The sequence below is a fragment of the Pelobates fuscus genome, unplaced genomic scaffold (genome assembly GCF_036172605.1).
Source record: "Pelobates fuscus isolate aPelFus1 unplaced genomic scaffold, aPelFus1.pri scaffold_46, whole genome shotgun sequence".
NCBI classification, from domain to species: domain Eukaryota; kingdom Metazoa; phylum Chordata; class Amphibia; order Anura; family Pelobatidae; genus Pelobates; species Pelobates fuscus.
Window position 1 is genome coordinate 157,943 of NW_026961883.1, and position 12,782 is coordinate 170,724.

The 12,782-nt window shown below is 48.1% G+C and overlaps 3 protein-coding genes across 3 annotated transcripts; 2 read left to right on the forward strand and 1 right to left on the reverse strand.

The window, feature by feature from the left end:
- Positions 1-80: 80 nt before the first annotated feature.
- Positions 81-470, reverse strand: LOC134584733 (histone H2A type 2-B-like). The gene has a single exon (XM_063440567.1). The coding sequence runs from the start codon at positions 468-470 to the stop codon at positions 81-83; it is 390 nt and encodes a 129-aa protein (XP_063296637.1).
- Positions 471-714: 244 nt separating this feature from the next.
- Positions 715-1,146, forward strand: LOC134584706 (histone H2B 1.1-like). The gene has a single exon (XM_063440544.1). The coding sequence runs from the start codon at positions 766-768 to the stop codon at positions 1,144-1,146; it is 381 nt and encodes a 126-aa protein (XP_063296614.1). The 5' UTR covers positions 715-765.
- An 11,056-nt stretch (positions 1,147-12,202) lies between these two features.
- On the forward strand, positions 12,203-12,760 carry LOC134584718 (histone H1B-like; the record flags this gene model as incomplete). Its single annotated transcript, XM_063440554.1, has 1 exon — positions 12,203-12,760. A coding segment is annotated over exon 1 (558 nt), but the record flags the coding sequence as incomplete, so codon positions are not given.
- Between the last annotated feature and the right edge of the window lie 22 nt (positions 12,761-12,782).

Genomic DNA, 12,782 nt, shown 5'->3' on the forward strand with positions numbered 1-12,782 from the left:
CTTTGTGGAGAACGTGGGTGGCTCTTAAAAGAGCCTTTGTGTTTGGTAGGTGAGGGAGGCAGGTGCAGCAGCTGTCCGCTTTACTTGCTCTTGGGCTTGTGGCTCTCGGTCTTCTTGGGCAGCAGCACAGCCTGGATGTTAGGCAGGACACCTCCCTGGGCGATAGTCACTCCTCCCAGCAGTTTGTTGAGCTCTTCATCGTTACGGACAGCGAGCTGGAGATGGCGGGGAATGATGCGGGTCTTTTTGTTGTCTCTAGCGGCATTCCCTGCCAGCTCCAGAATCTCAGCGGTCAGGTACTCCAGCACTGCAGCCAGATAGACGGGGGCACCGGCTCCCACACGCTCTGCATAATTGCCCTTCCTCAGCAAACGGTGGACTCTGCCGACTGGGAACTGAAGTCCCGCTCGGGATGAGCGAGTCTTCGCCTTTGCACGGGTCTTTCCACCTTGCTTTCCGCGGCCAGACATGTTTGTTCTTGATTGAATGCAAGAAGATGAAAACTCCTCCCCTACCACAAGCTATTTATAAACACACTGTGCTCTGTGATTGGATGACTTTACAAGCAGCCAATTAGAGACACGTTATACAGGGAACCAATCTATTGCTGGAGCTAGTGTTAAACAGCCGCTTCCTTACGTCATCTGACTTTAGCAACCAATCGCAGGAAGGGAAGCGGAAGGGCCTCATTTACATGGTCCGCCTATAAATAGAACCGCCGGAGCAAGCAGCTTGCTATTCGCTCGCGAGCTAACAGCGTTAATCATGCCTGATCCAGCAAAGTCCGCACCAGCCCCCAAGAAAGGCTCCAAAAAAGCCGTCACCAAGACTCAGAAGAAAGATGGCAAGAAGCGTAGAAAGAGCAGGAAGGAGAGCTATGCCATCTACGTGTACAAGGTGCTGAAGCAGGTCCATCCCGACACCGGCATCTCCTCCAAGGCAATGGGGATCATGAACTCCTTTGTCAATGATATCTTTGAGCGCATCGCAGGAGAAGCTTCTCGCCTGGCTCACTACAACAAGCGCTCCACCATCACCTCCCGGGAGATCCAGACTGCCGTGCGCCTGCTACTACCCGGAGAGCTGGCAAAGCACGCCGTGTCTGAGGGCACCAAGGCTGTCACAAAGTACACCAGCGCCAAGTAAATGTCCGCCTCCCTGACCACCCGCTAACACAAAGGCTCTTTTAAGAGCCACCCACACTGTCTCTCTCAGAGCTGGCATCACACCCATGCATCAACTCTACAGCTTACTTGCTGCCCACCACAAGCTCACGCAAACGTGTAGCTTTCCTTTCACTTAACCCTTTCCATGCTGTCCTGTAACTCTGAAGATCTCGAGCTGCTCGTGTTTGCACATTTTAGACACTTGTGTCACGCACATGCTGATTTAGCCACCTAATGCTCAGTTTGCTCCGCTCTATTACTTTCAAGTCTACCTAGATACCGGACTTGATCTTAGAAGATATTCGTTGGGCGGCTGTATATCTAGTAACTGTAGATTAGGGACAGGCTTCTTATTCAGGGTAGCGCTTGAAGTCACATTAGGGATATTATAAAAGCTGCTACTGTAGGAGATCTTATACCTAATACTTTACCAAATGGCTACATGGCCAGGGATTTCACTCGATAAGTGTATCCGTTTCTTTCTCTTTTGTTATAGCCTATTGAAACAATGTTTCACTTCATCCTGATACTGTCTATTACTATGTTGCAACTCATGGAAGCCTAGTATGTGGTTCTAGCGTCTTTTTGCTCACGCTAGTATTTTACTAGACTTTAAAAGGTCTTTTTGACATATATACCTCAAAACAGCTAGTGTGCAATATCTAGCCTACCTACCCTATTTTCTATCATTTCCACTAGTTATGGGGAATGTGCGCAGGCTTACTTTGGAACATTTAGCAGGCTTTTCCCTTTATTGCACATTGGATATGTACGGATTTATTTTTGTAATTGTCTTTATTTTGTGTAAGTCTTGATATTGGTGACTTATTTTGGGGTATCCCACCCCTTTAGCTTTATTCTTGTTAAAGGTTTAGTTGTATCCATTTGTTCAGCCAACCCCCGACTGAATTAGATACCTGTCCTTAGAAAGTATCTACATTAGTCCACATACGATTGTTCATTACTTTTTGGATACATGGAAATCCTCCTTTTTTTTTTTGATTTGGTGTTTGCCAGTAAAGAACAATTTAGACCATTGAGGCTTCATCTAAATATCAGCATGATGATTTCAGTGTCTGCAGACATGTTGAGCTTATTAAAGACAATCTGATAAGCCTGTTTTGATCTTAAAGACATAAGCATTTTATTTTTTTTGTAACTTGCCTTTTTTTCCTGTTTATTGCGCCAACACATTATACACTTTCTCACCAGATGTGCCTGTATACACTCAAACAGCGTTTTCCAATTGGTTTTCTGCAGGAACCTATGGTCCAGCGAGAACAAAACTGGAGTTCTGTAGTGATTTGCCCATTGGGTAGCCCATACACTTAAAGAAACCTGATGGGCATTGCTGCAGAGGGACTCGGTAAGCACTGTTTAATTGCCCAACGGAATCCCTGTAGCATGAGATGCTGGGAAGTGACTGACTATCATTACCTCCCAGCTTCAAATAGAAAATGCTGCACTGGAGGGAGAGAGACCGCAGTCGGCACTGAGCAGCGATTTAGGCGGCTGCCTAAGGCCTAACTCGCCATCGGGCAGGCATACTGTGTCAGGTACAAGGACCCCACACCTTGCCCGGTATGCTGCTGGTTGCGAGGTCCCTCCACTCTGTCCTGAGAAGCAGAAAGCCAGCACAGTCTGCAGCTCCGCTGACTATGCAGTGTCTCGCGATCTCTGGCCAATCAGACCGTCGCCGCGGGATACCACTTCAATGCTCTGACTTCTGGATATTGTGAGGCACTGCACAATCTGCAGCTCACACCTGGTGGAGTTGCAGACTGTGCAGTCTCTCAGGGCAAATTGTAGAGAGAGCTTACTGGAGCACCAGGGATCAAAGACACCAGGGGCCACCAGTTGCAATCCCCTCCCTCACTTTCACACCACTGTGCAACCCGCTCCCTTACTGTGTCACCCCGTCTCTCCCTCAGGCACTCTACCACCGTTCAACCTCTACCACCGTGAGGTTGGAGTGCCTCGTGTCGCCTGCTGCGTTCAGATAGCTGGGGTGGTGATTGATGCCACAGTCTGTTCCCCCAGTGGGGACCGGGATAACCCCCACCGGTCCAGAGGGGGGGGGGGGGGTAGGAGACCTGTAGAGACGCTTGGTGTGTCTGGCGTCGGGGTGAGCGGCCGTCTCTCCCCGGCTCCAACTTTAGTAGGCCGCACTCGGCGTTTCGGTTTCCCTGCCTCGACGGGTTTCAGAGGGGTGTCCTTCGGTTCCGCAGTGCATTCCCAGCACGGGTAGCACAACCCGGTGAGTCTGCGGTCAGTGTAGCCGTTGAGTTTGACCCAAATTTGGCCCGTCAGGCGAGAGCTCGTGGTGCCCACGTCTGTACTGCTTGGTGGTCAGGCTCCGCCCCCTGGGTACGGATTTTTATTTAGCTTTCGGGTATTCACCTTTTTTCTCTACTCGCTGACACATATCAAAGGTTTGGCTATATCCCTGTATGATCCGATGATTCGCTTTCCAAATGCCTAATTGCCCTGCAAGGGGAATATCATGGCTGAGCTTCAAAATGCCCATTTGGTATAGTAGTCTTTGTGCCCTTAACGTAATCCTCTAGTTTGTTTGTTTGTCCGGTAGGTTTCCGGGGTTATATTGTATTGAACCATTCATTTCTCCTTGACCTTCTCGTATAGATGCATTTCTGATACTGCTCGATATGCCTCTGCCGGACAATTTGCTAGTTAAAATAGGTGCCCGGTTGTTTGTTGAAACACTTGAATCCACAGACAAAAACAACCTAGACCTCACCACATATAAAACACTTTTGGATAAACGCTCAGAGCTAGCCACCCTTTATGGAACACAAATCAAGAAAAGTCTTCTTCTTACCAGACACCGGTACTATACCCAAGGGGGCAAAGGGGGACGACTATCAGCGCAAGCTCTAAAAACACAAAGACAAACCACATTTATCTCATCCATACAGACTCCACAAGGGACCAAGTCAAATCTGATGGCGGACATCATGCTAGCCTTCCAGGAGTTTTACCACAAACTTTACAACTTGAGGGACTCTCCCCCCAGATGTTACTGACATAAGAGCCTTCCTCAAACAAAGGATCGCCAAGACAATCCCACCCAACGTACAACAAAGACTTGACTCTCCCACAACTAAAGAGGAGTTAGAAGTAGTGATACACTCCCTCCCACTAGGAAAGAGCCCGGGCCCAGATGTCTTCACGGCCAAATACTACAAGAGCTTTTCCATCCAGCTCATACCCCCACTCCTAGACGCACTCAACTCCCTACTTAAAGACAATTCCATACCCCCACAGGCATCGGAAGCCACTATTGCACTCTACCCAAACCAGGTAAAGATTTGACCCAATGTGGGAGTTATTGGCCTATCTCACTTAAAAATATTGATTTAAAAAATGTTCACTAAAACACTAGCTAACCGCCTACGCCTCAAGCTCCCAGAGCTAATTCACCCAGACCAGGCTGGATTTATACAAGGCCGAGAAGCTAAAAAATAATATCACCAAACTCATTAATCTCATGCATCACTCTGAACACACAAACACCCAGACACTGTTACTCTCCAGAGATGCCGAAAAGGCTTTCAACAGGGTGGACTGGTCCCTGATGCTTGCCACCCTGGAACAGATGGGCTTTGGCCCAAACTGGCTAAGGTGGATGGGAGCTATATACTCCAGACCAACGGCTAGGCTACTCGTGAACGGCCAACTCTCACTCCCAGTAACCATCTCCAATAGCACCCCTCTTTGTTTCGTCCTGGTCCTGGAGCCATTCCTCCAGGGAGTTAGAGAAAATCCTAACATCAAGGGTTTCAAATTTGGATGGGCAGAACACAAAATATCAGCATTTGCAGATGACATGCTATTCACGGTCTCCGAACCCAGCTCCTCACTCCCTCATATACTGGAGGAGATGTCTCTCTATAGCAAAGTGTTCACCTTTCATGCCACTCTAGGTAAATGTGAACTCCTCCCACTGAAAGTACTAAACTCGACCAAAACACATCTACAATCAAACTTCCCATTCTCCTGGGGAACAAAGCATATAACATATCTGGGGGTAGCACTACCATCCGTTATCTCACGACTATATGAAACCACCCCCCACCCCCCTGCTAATCCAAGCTAGAACCAAAGATCTTACTAAATGGCACACTTCGCAGTTCAGCTGGTTTTGCAGGATAAATATCCTGAAAATTAGTATTCTCCCAAGAATATTATACTTGCTGCAAGTTCTCCCGATCACTCTACCCACAACCTTCTTTGCTGCCATACAAAAACTATTTACGACATTTATTTGGTCCCACAAACGCCCCAGGCTAGCCTATCAGCTGCTCACAAGATCAAAGACGGAGGGGGGTCTGGGGCTGCCAGATGTGGAACGATACCACAGTGCAGTACTATTGGCCAGGATTTATGACTGGACAGGCAAGAACACGACCAAACAATGGGTAGATGTAGAGAATAACATCTTCCGTGTCCCCATACACACAATACCATGGCACAACTCTGGCCAATCCTTCCTTATGCACAAACAACACCCGACCATTACTCCGACACTGAGAATGTGGTCACACATGAGTCATTGGCGGCGGACATATCACCATACCCATCACCGCTATATCCACTGACTCACAATCCGCTCTTCAAGCCTGGTGAATCGGGAGCGGCATACAGATAATATCATACCACAGCATACCTACCTTCACGAGACCTCCTTGACAATGAGGGAGTTAGGCCCCTGTCGTCCCTACACCCGCAGGGAACTCCCACGACCCTTCAAAAATTTCTCTACGATCAACTCATTCACTTTTTGCGGACCAACAAATACCCCCAACAAGGTCACCGAGCACTGACCAAATTCGAACTTACGTGCACCCAATGCACACTCAAAAAGAAACAGGTCAAAACCACATATGCCTACTACAGGACACTAGCCAACCAATCAACCTACTCTACAAAAAACACTGGGAACAAGAACTGCACTTATCTTTCGCAGATAATGACTGGAAGCAAATATTCCTCCTGACACAAAAATCATCCACCAGCTTAGCGACACAAGAAAGTAACTATAAGAAGATAGCTAGATGGCACTACACCCCACCCAAACTCAAACGGGCATTCCCAGGCACGTCCAATAACTGCTGTAGATGACTAGAGGCCATTGGGGACACGGCTCACATCTGGTGGTCATGCACGGTGAACCAAAAGTTCTGGTCACGGATCTCCAGTCTCATACACCTCATAACGGGAACCACCATACCCTACCCACCTTAAACACTCCTATATCTTATATTGCCTCCCTCCATACCAAGGGACACTAGGACCCTAGACATACATCTGCTCAAAGCAGCAAATCTGCTTATCACCCTCCACTGGAAAAAAAAAATATACATGACCTCCTGGGAACCCTAGTGTAACTTCATGAACACCAGTCAAACAGACCGATAGTGACACCCAGCTGGAGATAATATGAGACCTTGAACTACCAGCGAATCTATTTGAATATCAACACCCTTATTATTTTTGGTCTTCACTTCCCCTCTATGTCGACTACAAGTATTTCTGTTACTGAATGTGAACTTTGTACTAGACATTATGACTAAAGCAGCAATGTTATACACATTTTTGAAGTATCAATTGTTACATTTGCAAGAATTTTAAAATAAACAATTTCTAAAAAAAAAAGGAAAAAGGAAAAAAAGCCGAACAGACACTGCTTGATCCGTTTTAGGTCAGCTTTGGGATTTCTAGGTAGCCTCAGTAAAATCCATTCTGAAAAAAAATAAAAAAAAAAAAATATATATATATATATATATATATATATATATATATATATCTGCGAGCGGTTCAACAGAACACTGCTTGCCGAGACTGGGAGCGACTCCTACCGCACTTCTTATGTGCATATTGGGAGGTACCGCAGGAACTGCTTTGGACTATTATATGGGAGAAGATTACGAGGACCTCATCACAGTGCATTGGGATGGGGGAATGTGCTAAAACTCTGTGACCACATGGAACAGTTGGCTAAGTTGGTAAAAGAGAACCTCCAAGCTGACAAGGGGTGACAGAAAGTATGGTATGACCGGGGTACCCGACTGCGTAGTTTCCGTGTTGGACAAAAGATTAAACCGGTCTGACATGATTAATTACAGGCGGCATGGCAGGGTCCCTACAAGGTGGTGGAGCATATCTGCAATACCACCTATGTGGTAGCCAGCTGTGCAGATGAGAGAGTAAACTGCTCCTTCCACGTTAATATGCTTAAAGAGTACAAAAAAAGGAAGGACGATGTAACTGCAGTGTGCGCCCCAGCTTCTGAGGATCTAGACAGCCTCGCATTACCTGACTTGCTAGAGGGAGACTCCCAAGTTGACCTTATCGCTCAAGTCAAACTAGGAGACAAACTGACTGATAAAGAAATAGTTCAGGCCCACAAATTATTGAAAGCTAAACGAAAGACCTTCTCCCAAGACCCTGGGTACATCACCCTGGCTGTACACAACGTGGAAATCCCAGGACAAGCACCTATGAGGCAACCACCCCTACCACATTCTCGAGGCAGTCCGGTAAGAGATACGGAAGGATATACAGTAAATGCTGTGACTAGGAGTGATTGAGGCTTCAGACTTGGCTTGTAGTCCTAGTACCGAAGCGGGACGGAACAACACTCTTCTGCGTGGACTACAGGCGACTGAACGATCGGACTCTTACCAACTCTTATCCCATGCCCTGGAGGAACTATTTCATCATATAGCATGGGGACAGTATCTCGCCACAACAGACCTATGCAAGGGCTACTAGCAGATTCACCTGGCCGAGGAGGCTATCCCCAAGTCGGCATTCGTCACCCCGCTTGGCCTATTCCAATATCAGGTCATGCCGTTCTAGATGAAGAATGTCCCAGCCACCTTTCAACGTATGGTGGATAGGTTCCTCAATGGCTTCCAGGAATTTGCACGTGCGTACCTGGACAGCATAGCTATCAATTGTGACTCATAGGAGGAAGATTTCCCATGTAGGGAAGGTTATCGGCCGAATTAGAGCAGCTGGCTTAACTCTGAAGCCAGACAAGTGTCACATTGGTATGGCTGAAGTGCGGTATCTGGGACACAGAGTAGCTGGGAGACTTCTGCCCCTACCCGAGTGGCCACCACACACTGGATAACACAGTTCTACTTCACCCTTTACTAAGTCTTGGCTCGTGTTTTTTTTTAAATTCTTTATTTTATTTGTGCATGAAAAATCACATAAAGCACACAATGCCACAACAGCTAGAGCATGCAGAGCGTCATACATAGATTTACATTGGTTAGGCATTAAAACATAGCACAGTTTTATGGATTATTATCGCATGACAAAGAGTTATATCTAATAATATTATCAATAACAGCGTTAAACTAGGTTATCCAGGTTAGATTGTTATCAGCTATATATCAGAGAATTTACAACATTGAAAACAGGTTAGACTACAATGTTAAACCGGTGAGCTATAAAACCACCTGGTAAGCACGTTAATAGAGGTGAGATATCCCCAGCAGTACCTTTCTACATTAGTAAGCATGTTGGTAGCCTGGCTGTAATCAGGCTAAGTTAAGTAATGACATGCAATTAGCCGGCATAGATGTATCTGTGCCATGGAGTAATAAAACGAAAAAAAAAAAAACAAATAGATAATGCTGCTTCTATCTATAACAAGCTCGTGTTGGGATAAAGTCACCCTCACAGGCCAGCAGTATGCATAAGGGCTAGTACTCGTGTTCGCCAAGAGGGACAGTTAATGTCCAGGGTGTAGTAGCAGTTTGTGAGTACGTCTCTCAACAGTCATGCTGTCCCAGGGCCGGTCCGACCCTCAGCCTGTTCCCCGTCTGGGAGAGTGCAGCAGGTCTGTGCCAAGGTGCTGGTCATATCGGGTGTTGGGCATTGCATGATGGGTGACTACCTTCGGGTGGGCCCGCTGCGTCTCCGATTTCTCCGATGTAGGAGCCGCTTTAGAGGCTGTTGGCGGTCCCCGCTGTTTGGTAGGCATGTAAGGGGTACGGAGATGAGTGCACCCGCTTGTCAGCTCTGTGTCGGGACGCTTTGTGCGGCTTCCTCCTCCGCTTCCCCGCTTGTGTAGCGCCAGCTTTCCGCCCTGGCTGTGGTGGTTTGTCCCCGTTCTGTGGAGGGCTTGTTGCAGCCGTGGGTCTTGTTTGGCTCTGTTTAGCTTGTTCCCAGTATTGCTCCCAAAAGCGTTCAAATGCCAGGGCAATGGGATCCCTGGAGTCTGGGACAAACTTGGTCACGTGTTGGCGGCCATCTTTGCCCACTCCAAGCCGCACTCTTGCTGGGCTCATGTTTGGGTGAGACAGCTATACTCTGTGCAAGAGAGCTTAATCACTAGGACCCTGTTACAGGTTAGGAAAGTTTGGATAGACCCCAGCCAAGCTGCAGCGGGTAGGGGCTATAGCACTACTGGTGTCCCAGTGATAGCTAGGAAGCAAGCTTGGCAGAGGTGCCCAGTCAGGGTACCATGCAGTCCATCAAAGTGTGTCCAGGATTGTGTGTCCATGAATGGAGACCCCATGCTGGGGGTCTGTGTATAAATTCTGTGTGCCTTGCCTGAATAAACCAGATCTACTCCCAGCACTGGCGTACATACCGCGGTCGCAGGGGTTGCAGCTGCGACTGGGCCCGGCCCACCAGGGGGCCCGGCCACCTAGCGACTCGGTATGTACGCCAGTGTGGGCAGACTCTTCTACTGGGGGGACAAGGAGCTGGCCACATCAGGGCCCCCGAGGCCGGCCCTGGTGTTACCGGGCGCGCGCGCGAGGGAGCACTCTCCCCTGAGCGCTCTCTGATCAGCTCCCTTGCGCGCCCCGCACTTATGCTGCAGCCGGAATATGAAGTTATATTCTGGCTCCGGCATCAGTAAAAATGTGCGAGGGAGCTGGGCAGAGAGCGCTCAGGGGACAGTGTTCCCTCACGAGCCAGCAGGACCGGCCGCCGGGCAGCCCCTGGACTGGACTGGAAAGGGAGGCTGCGGGATTAAATCTGAAAAAAAAAACACACAAAAAACGTGTGTATGTGTGTTAGTGCTACAGTGTGTGTGTGTGTGTGTGTGTTAGTGCACATTTTTGTGCCAGTGTGTGTGTTACTGTGTCTGCTAGTGAGTGTCAGTGAGTGTGTTAGTTTTTGTTTGCGTGTGTTACTGTGTGTTAGTTGTGTGTGTCTGTTATTGAGTGTGTGTCTGTTAGTGAGTGTCAGTGTGTGTGTCTGTGTGTGAGTGAGTGTGTGTGTCTGTTACTGAGTGTGCTAGTTTGTGTGTGTCTGTTAGTGAGTCTGTTAGTGAGTCTAGTGAGTCTTAGGTTAGTGAGTCTAGTGAGTCTTAGGTGTCTTAGTGAGTGTGTGTTTGTCAGTGAGAGTGTGTGTTTTATAAGTGAGTGTGTATGTGTCTCTGTCTGTCACTGAGTGTGTCTTTGGCAGTAAATTTGTGTGTCTGTTAGCTAGTGTGTATGCGTCTGTTCGTGAGAGTGTGTGTGTGTTTTAAACCCCTTAAGCACTTACCTTTCTCCAGCGCCGGACTCCCTTGGCGCTGGGGATCCCTCCGCCCCGACCTGCCTCTCAGCTCCCAATGCGCATGCGTGGCAAGAGCCGCGCGCGCATTCAAACCGCCCATAGAAAAGCATTACTCAATGCTTTCCTATGGACGTCGAGCGTCTTCTCACTGTGATTTTCACAGGGAGAATCGCGGAAGCGCCTCTAGCCGCTGTCAGTGACACAGCCACTAGAGGCTGGATTAACCATCAGTGAAACATAGCAGTTTCTCTGAAACTGCTATGTATTCAGCTGCAGGGTTAAACTAGAGGGCCCTGGAACCCAGACCACTTCATTGAGCTGAAGTGATCTGGGTGTCTAAAGTGGTCCTTTAAGTGTATGTGTATCTGCATACACTTGCGTACATACCGCGGTCGCAGCCCTGCAGCCCTGCAACCCGGAGCCTGCCGCCATCTGTTGCCCGCGCAGAGTAAGTGCGGGGGGAAGGGCACGGATCAATTTTAGCACCGGGGCCCCATGGGTCGTGTGTACGCCACTGACTCCCAGCATTACGTTTAGACAAATGTATTTGTGGAAAGCTGTACTAGCTAATACAACGGGAAAGGGAATCCATGAAGGTGATACCCTGGTGGTCCGCCACACAGATCAACATGTTAGCTCCTAATTTGGTGCTAAAATTAGGACAATTTTTGCTGTCATGTTTTTATCATGATTTGAAATAGCATTGAAATGTTTTTGATGTTTTGGAAAAAAGTCCCTAGAGTGCGGAACTCATTGCTGTTGTTTACTGTGCCAGACCTACACCAGGCTTCATAAAGGATTTCCTGGAGAACACAGTGTGTGTGTTTTAATATAACTGGTCTTAGTTGTTGTTAGAGGGTAAACATAGATATATAACATACAATTATGTAATTATGTAATTTAAAAATTGCCACGACTAAGAGCTCTTCTGCTATGATCTTACTACATCCTACCTGAGCTACCTGTCTGAACAAACGAGGATCAAAATCCCTTTTCTCTGTTTCTTTACGACACGAGCTTCAACCCACCTTGATAACACTGGCCCCTTCCCTTTCTTGCATAAGAGTGAGAAAGAAAACCTTGGAATATATTCTTTTAATAGTTATCACAGTAATGTTTGTGGAGAACATCAGGCTCATCCCAAAGGAGATGTGTCAGCTTTCACCGGCTCTGCTAGATCGTGACAACCCTCGGGACCCATGGAGCTGCTAATGAATTCTTGGTTAGATAGTTTAGTACATTCCACGATAGATGGCATCGACCTCCGTCCTCTTATTTTACCTAAATGTATTCGTTTTATCCATTCGGAAACACAGTGTGAGAGCAGAGTGTGAAAAGATGGAGTAGGGACAGTGGAGGGTGTGTCATAAGACTGTATCCAATCAGAGCGTGGTTAGATCAGCCAATAAGATGCTAGCTGGAGATGTATAATTTGGAGGCTGCTGCGGGCGCGTATTATTGCTTGATCTTCATAGAGAATAGTGACCATGTCTGAAGCCGCCCCAGCTCCCGCCGCCGCACCTGCGGTAGAAAGCGCCTCCAAGAAGAAGCAGCCCAAGAAAGCAGCCGGTGTCAAGAAAGCCGCTAAGCCCTCCGGTCCTAGCGTGTCCGAGCTCATTGTCAAAGCTGTGTCCGCTTCTAAAGAGCGCAGCGGGGTGTCCCTGGCAGCTCTGAAGAAGGCTTTGGCTGCTTCTGGTTATGATGTGGAAAAGAATAACAGCCGCCTCAAGCTGGCTCTCAAGGGCTTGGTGACTAAAAGCACTCTCGTCCAGGTCAAAGGAAGCGGAGCTTCCGGCTCCTTCAAGCTCAACAAAAAGCAGGCGGAGAGCAAGGACAAGGCTACCAAGAAAAAGGCACCGGCTAAAGTCAAGAAGCCTGCCCCGAAGAAAGCCACCAAGTCTCCAGCCAAACCTAAGAAGGTAGCTGCAAAGAGCCCGAAAAAGGCCAAAAAGCCGGCCGCCTCCGCTAAAAAGGCCACCAAAAGTCCGAAGAAAGTCAAAGCCGCCAAGCCCAAGAAGGTAGTGAAAAGCCCGGCTAAGAAGACCGTGAAGAGCCCTGCCAAAAAGG

Bases quoted from the DNA above. Each gene is read 5' to 3' on its own strand.
- LOC134584733 (XM_063440567.1), bottom strand. From the start codon at position 470: ATGTCTGGCCGCGGAAAGCAAGGTGGAAAGACCCGTGCAAAGGCGAAG.
- LOC134584706 (XM_063440544.1), top strand. From the start codon at position 766: ATGCCTGATCCAGCAAAGTCCGCACCAGCCCCCAAGAAAGGCTCCAAA.